Here is a 7,515-nt window from a genome sequence, read left to right on the forward strand (position 1 = left end):
GGCACCCGAGATCTAGCTCGACCATATTGAGGCTCCTCTTGTTGCAGTGCAAGGCCATCTTTCGATTGCCCACTATGGTAATGGCTCTCTTGGGACCAGGGATATTGATCGCACGGTACGCATAGTGGGCAACAGCCATGAATTGGGCCATTGTCGGTTGTCCTAGGATCGCGTTGTATGCGGTCCCGAAGTCCGCAACATCGAACTGGACCATTTTGGTCCTAAAGTTGTTCAACGAACCGAAGGTGACGGGTAGTTTGATCCACCCCAATGTCTTGGCCGAAGAGCCTGGGGTGATTTCGAAGAAGGGAGGAGATGGCTTCAACGCACTCCTCAGGATCTATAGGGCATGTAGCGCGTCAGTGAAGAGGAGGTTAATGGAACTCCCTCCATCGACTAGTATGCGCCCCATTTGCACATTGCACATCATGGGCTCTACCATGATGGGGTATTGTCTTGGGCAATTGATGCATGTGGAGTGGTCGGCCTCGCTGAAGGTGAGGGGGACATCCAATCACTTCAGCTGTGGACTTATACATGGCATGGTTGCGCATACCTCGCGGACCACTGACTTGTACTCCCTATTCGAGGAGTACGTCACAGCTCCCCAAAAGATATGGCGAACTATGTGCCCGACTTGCTGGAATCCTATAGCCGACTGGTTGGAGTTGGTCCCATCCTCTGTATCGTCGTTGTGCATAGGCTTGCACTCCCCAAGCTCCTGGTCGATGATGCCTCGCACGACCTTGAATTCAGTCAAGTCGTGGGTGTCGGTACGGTGGATTGGGTAGTAGACTTTGCCCTTCTTCTCGTCCTTCTCGAAGCGTCGGTGTGCTTAGCTGATTTGCTCGATAGCCATGATGTCGGGCAGTCCAGTCTTGCGCTTGTTTTTTCTTTTGAAAGAAGTGAGCTGGTTAGAGGTTGGCTGTGGCTTCATGCCAATCTGGCGTTCTTGGGCCTCAGCAGCTTGCGTGCATTTGTCTCTAAGCTCGAAGAGTTTCGAGCTCGGTGGTGCTCCGAACCTTCTTAGTGGCCAGCTTTTCGACCATCTTCTGGTCTCTAATTCCCCTCCAGAACGCTATGACCATGAACCCGCTTGTGATCTTTAGAATGGTATTCCGGCATTCGGTGAAATGCCAAATGTAGTCTCATAGCAGCTCGCCATGCCGCTGCCTGACCTGATACAGGTCATCCTCAACCCCTGGTCGGGCATAGGTCCTATGGAAGTTGGCGACAAACTAGTCGCAGGACCGAACCGACCCGCGGGGGATATTCATCAACCAGGACCATACTGAACCGGCCAGAGCAGTCAGAAAATAGTTTGTCATGACCTTCCCGTCGCCTCCCGTGGCCAGCACCATGGTGGTTTAGATCTGTAGGAACTCATCCGGGTTGGTCGAGCTGTCATATTTTTTAGCTAGGATTGGTCAGAACTTGTCTAGCCAACATACCTCTCGCAGCCAAGCCAAGAAAGCGTTGCACCCCGTCCCATAGCTAGGAGTCATTCGTCGTTGGGCAGCACGTGATCAGGGAGAGAGCCGACGATCTCATGGCCCTGGTGAGGGAACAGAGGAGTCCAACGCCTCCCGGTGAGGGGAAGGTGAGTGGCAGGGCTGCTTGCCCTTTTCCTCCTCTTGTTGGGCACACTCTTCTTGTTTCTAGGTGGCCCTTTGGCCCCAGATTACATGATGGAGGTCATGGTGGTGGAGCAAGTCACGCAGGTCAGCAAGTGGATTGCCCTAGCGTGGTGGGGGCCTCCTCATACTCCCTACAGCTAAGGGAACATGGGTTCCCTTCTATCGCACAGTCCATCGTGAACCTGGCCGGCTAGCATTCCAATCATTCCTTACGATGGACAAGGCGGCAGCTACCATGGTCTAGGGTCAGACGGTCTCTATCAAGAGGGCGAGATCGTGCGGCCATGGCGCTACCGGCGAACCCTTCGGTACCGCCACTGGTGGGTGGCTAAGGAGTACCCACGCAGTTTGCAGGTTCTGCGCGGGGGTCATGGCCTCGTAGTCAAGTCACTAACCGCGGAGCGGCGAGACATCGCGAGGGGGAGCCCTCGTCACTCATGTTCCTTGTGTAGCGTGACAGCCTTGAAGAGGATGCCTCCACAGTCTCCTCTTCACACGGGTGCTCCTCTGAGTGGTGTTGTTCACTACGTAAAAACCCGGCAAAGAAGACACCACATTAGTGATGGTTGCTCAACACGCATCACTAATGTCCTTTTTTATCAGGATCAGATATAGACTCGTCACTAATGAGTGATCATTAATGAAGGGTCGTAACATGACCCGTCACTGATGATAATAGTGACGAGCCAAGTTGTGACCCGTCACTAATGACTAGGTCATCAGTGACGGGTCGTCCTAGATCAGTCATTAGTGACGGGTCAAGTTGTGACCCGTCACTAATGACTAGGTCATCAGTGACGGGTCGTCCTAGGTCAGTCATTAGTGACGGGTCAAGTTGTGACCCGTCACTAATGACTAGATCATCAGTGATGGGTCATCATAGACCAATCATTAGTGACGGGTCAAGTTGTGATCCGTCACTAATGACTAGGTCATCAGTGACAGGTCGTCCTAGGTCAGTCATTAGTGACAGGTCGTCCTAGGCCAATCATTAGTGACTAGGTCATCAGTGACGGGTCCTCCTGGGCCAATCATTAGTGATGGTTCACTATACTAGTCATTAGTGACGATTCATCTTATAATCCGTCACTAATGACCAACTCCAGTCAATAATGACGGTATTTGCAAATATTTTTTATTTTTATTTTATTTTTTCTCTTATTTTTTCTCTCCTCAGTAGCACTAGAATAGAAATCACTATACATTTATGCTCAAGTTTGATATAAGGTGTGGCAGCTATGGATACAAACGCGTGTTCCAAAAACGGTGCAGAAACTTTCAGGGGCGAGAACTCAATCTTCCAAGCCATTTTTGGCCTCGAAAAATTATCTAAACCCGACGAAGTGGGAGAGAAACAGATGTAACTTTTTTTAGATGTCCGTAGAGTAAAAAAAAACGTCGAAATCGGAGTCCGTATGCAAAAGTTATGTCTGTTTTACCGAATGCACTCCAAGTCACCTATCAAATTATAACCCTCGACAAAATTTGGCAAAATTAGTCATTAGTGACGGGTCGTGGTTATGACGCGTCACTAATGATCTTTGGCAAAGAAGGTTAAAAGGATAAAATATCCGGTTTCAATCACAACTATATGATAGCAGAGGTGGTAATGTGACTACACGCATGAGTAGGAGGTCGTGAGTTCGATTCCCATAGAGAACACAAACTTGAAAATAATGTGAAAAAAGCGTGGCTTGTGAGGCATATGAGATAGGCCTGCGTTGGGATGGCTCGGGTGAAAAAAATATATTTTTTGACTTTTTTGTGTCCAAAAAATATAAAAAATATTCATTAGTCATTAGTGACAGTCACGGTTATGACCCATTACTAATGACTGAACATTACGACCTGTCACTAATGACCTATCATTAGTGACATGATAAGAGTGACGGGTAAGTGACCCGTCACTAATACCGGTTATCACCCATCACTAATGACTTTTTTTCACGTAATAGTTATTGCTAGGGCAAAGTAGGACCTCCCCTATGCCTGGCGTCGGGCGGGTTTCCCTCTTGGCCTACAGCCTGGGGCTCGCCTTCGGTTCCGGCGACACGAGCGTCGTTGTTGCCCCCTGCTACATGGGCCGCCATGCAAACCTCCCGCTCGGGCTCGGAATCATCGGACTCCGGTTCATTGTCCCATGCTTGAAGCACATCGGGCTCGTTTGGGTCGTACCCTATGAAGAAGAGCGCACAGTGGCCGGGGTCCTCGAAATAGGACTCCGCAATAGTTGGGGATCTGGACATGGGTAGCCCAATCATAGTATCAACACTTGCAGAAACGCGAAAAACACGCCACTACCTTACGCGTCAACTGTCGGGAGACAAGCCCTGACAATAATCCTAGGTATACCGAACGACGGACGTGTTGATCTACATTACCTATATGTGTATATCAAGCTAGACTCAAGAACACCAAGATTTATCCAGGTTTGAGCCTCCCGTGGGATAATAACCATATGTTCTATGTATTACGTTATGAATTGGGTGAACTTATTACACTCTTCACAAGCAAAGTCTTCACCCATTTATATACCAGGGGCAAACATGCACAAACAAACGGACCATGCCAAACCTTGTGGTAGACCTACGCCTGACCAAGCTAACTACCCTTAGCCCATCATGACATCAGATAGACATATCTACTCTGCTCTGGTCGTCCTACGCGTCCTGTACCATCACCAAATATTGTCGCGCTCACCCATCAGACCACCCCGTGTCATTTTTAATGATATTATTGATTGGCTACTTCAAGAGGTTGATAGCCGTTTCAATGAGACAAGTTCTCACTTCCTTGTTTGCTCTATTGTTTTTAGTCCAAGGGACTCATTTCATTATTTTAATGTGGAGAATTTGATGGGCCTTGCAAAATATCATCCTAATGATTTTAATTCATGGGATTACCAACTTTGCCTCTACATTGTCGATGTGCGAGAAGATGATATATTCTCTAACATACAAACAATTGTTGACCTTCCTCAAAAAATAGTGGAGACAAGAAAACATATTTGTTATCCTTTGGTTTATCAACTTTTGAAGCTTGTATTGGTATTGCCTATCACTAATGCAATAGTTGAGAGGTGCTTTTCAACCATAAAAATTATAAAAACATATTTACGCAACCGCATCGACGATGAATACTTGAGTCATAGCCTTATTTCCTACTAAGAGAAAGAAGAAATGACGTTACTAATGAGGCTGTGCTTTGTCATTTCATGATGAGAGTACGTAAATATGAATATTAAAAGGTAATGTTTTTAGTAATTAATATTTCTTTTCATTAGGTCATTCTATAATTCTTTTTCTAAAAATCGATTTGTTTGTTCTTTTTTATTTAGGCCATCCATGACCTTGAGGTTGGATCATGTATTTTGCCAATATCAACCACCATTTGTCAGTGACTTTGGATTTCTCTCCTTCGCTACAACACACTAACCAATATTGTTAGTTGATTCCTTCATTTTGGTAAACGTTTTTATTTCTACTTCATTCCTACTGTACATTGTTATTGTTTATTTTGAACTATTGATGTTAAAAGTTGTTGATCATATTATTAATTAGACAATGTTCCTTGAACATTATATATATATATATATATATATATATATAGAGAGAGAGAGAGAGAGAGAGAGAGAGAGAGAGAGAGAGAGAGAGAGAGAGAGAGAGAGAGAGAGAGAGAGAGAGAGAGAAGCATTGACCTCTCCCCTACTTGACACCCCTGGCCCTATATAAATTCCTAGCCGCTCAACCAAACGCATCAAGGCTCATCTCCTTCTCTTCTCTCGTCTCCTCTTAGCCTCCAGGCTTCAGGTAACAACAGTGTATTTGCTCTGTGCAAGCTCATGCATGTGTCTATGTTTCCTGCTTTGATTGTTTGTAGTCTAACAGTGTTTGCTGTGATGTTAGGCCGGTTGAGTACGTAGTGTGAACCATGAGCCGGGGCAACGGCAGCGGCAGCGGCGGCGGCGTGAGGAGCGCGAGGCTAGAGCTGCAGCTGAACCTGTCCCCGCCGGCCCCCGCTGGGATGGAGGTGGACGGACACGACGACAGCGACTCGTCCTCCCCCATCTCGTGCGTGTCCTCGGACGGCCGGAGCTCGAGCGGCAGCGGCAGCAGTCCGGCCGGCAAGTCGCCGATGGTGATCGGCGCCTGCACGCGGTGCCTGATGTACTGCATGGTGGCCAAGAAGGACTACCCCACCTGCATCAACTGCAAGCAGCCCTGCCTCGTGGACCTCCTCCACGGCGAGGCCGGCGGCAGCGTCGACGACGACAAGAAGCGCGGCAAGCGCAAGTGAAGGAGAGAAAAAAGATCCATCGGCGCGGCGGTGTACTGTGTGTGCCCGCCCAGTGGATGCTCACACGGACGATTAGCTCAGGACTGACGGCGGCGCGGATCTCGAAGCGCGGGGCGCTGGAGTGATTGCCGTTGGATCATCCACTGGACAGGGTTGATTTCTTCATTATCAGCAGGCTAATAGTAGCTTAGCTTATCTTCAGTTATTAACTAGGTTGGGATGTTTAGTAGGTGGTGCCTGGTTCTCTTGTTATGGTAGTGGTTTCAGTTGTAATCCCCAGTTTAGCTGAAGAAATGCAAGTGAACTTTAATTAAGCAAATGCAGAAACACTCTTCTTCTTCTTTTTACCTACAGTGCGATCATTTAGTCTGGAGTTCTCGAATCTGGTTTGCTCCAGCTGGACTACAATTTTGCAGCTGGACTGTGGTTTGATACTGCTCTTGTGCCAGAGAAGAGAAACGCGTGTTGACACTGTTGAGAGTATGGTCGATCTGAATCAGGTTCCTTTATCGAATCTAGCTCTATGGGCGTTTTGCGTGGAGAAATAGTTACTGTTTAAAAGTGGTTAACTAACCGTTGGTTCCAAAACCGGTGATATGACTTTTCTGCCGAGGCATAGTCGGAAAAGATAACTCCGTATAGGATATAGACATACGAGTTATCTCGTCTGTCTATCTCTCACATAGTATTCATTTATCTGTTAATTATCTTATCTATCTTATAATATTTGTTATTAATCTTTTTAATATAAATATTAACATAAATAAATAATTATGATAACCCATAAGACGTAGTGAAATTTTCACTCCAGGCACCGTCCCACGGATTCTTGAAAGCAGCGGCAGCATCTCTGCCAAGTGCAGACCTTGGCGCCCGCTGCAACTCTCTCTCTCTCTCTCTGAAGCAAATGAAAACAGCATCATTACTCAATGATGTGGTGTGCAATCAAGCGCATGCAAAATCTGAGCGCAGACGCTACAGATGCAAGAGAAAATTAACAAATTAAAGGTCACTGGCAACTGGACCAGAAATCACTCTGCTTGCAGGAAGAGGGTGACATCTCATGAAAACCGTCTGCCTCGGGTGCCTATCTCCTCCCTCCTCCTCTAGCGAACGCCAGAGCTCCCGTCGAAGGCGGAAGGAAGAAACTCGGAGGTTACGCTTCCGCCTCCGGCTCTGAGACGGGGAGGAGGAGGAAGAGGAGGAGGAGATAGGGATGCCACTAGTGCGATGCAGTTGCGGACTTGAATTGCGCGGGGTAGTAACAAATCAGCATGAATGCATGCGGTTGGGAGCCGATCGAGTAATGGCGGCGTGCGGTGGTGCAAGCGCGACGACGCTGCGATGTGATGCAGCTCCATCGTTGCGTGCTGCTGCTGCTGCGTCACAGAAATTTAGTAGTAGCAGAGTAGGAGTCGTACTCCTCTTCCAGCTCCAGCCGGAGTTATCTCGGCTCTGCGTGCCTGCTTACAAATGCACCATAACGCGCACAGGACATAGGTCTACACCTCCTGCGCGCGCACAGCTAAGCCACCTGCTGAGTTATGTTGTTGTCTGCGCGCTCTGACCAAGAGCCTACGGA

The 7,515-nt window shown here is 47.8% G+C and overlaps 1 protein-coding gene across 1 annotated transcript; it reads left to right on the forward strand.

Annotated features, from left to right (window-relative positions):
- The first annotated feature begins 5,546 nt into the window (after positions 1-5,546).
- On the forward strand, positions 5,547-6,274 carry LOC133905533 (protein GL2-INTERACTING REPRESSOR 1-like). The gene has a single exon (XM_062347348.1). It carries the CDS (start codon positions 5,568-5,570, stop codon positions 5,931-5,933), a length of 366 nt encoding a protein of 121 aa, XP_062203332.1. The 5' UTR covers positions 5,547-5,567; the 3' UTR covers positions 5,934-6,274.
- Positions 6,275-7,515: the final 1,241 nt, after the last annotated feature.

The sequence above is a fragment of the Phragmites australis genome, chromosome 22 (assembly GCF_958298935.1).
Source record: "Phragmites australis chromosome 22, lpPhrAust1.1, whole genome shotgun sequence".
NCBI lineage: Eukaryota > Viridiplantae > Streptophyta > Magnoliopsida > Poales > Poaceae > Phragmites > Phragmites australis.

What these genes read in the sequence shown, in the direction of transcription:
- LOC133905533 (XM_062347348.1), top strand. Translation starts at nt 5,568, where the DNA reads ATGAGCCGGGGCAACGGCAGCGGCAGCGGCGGCGGCGTGAGGAGCGCG.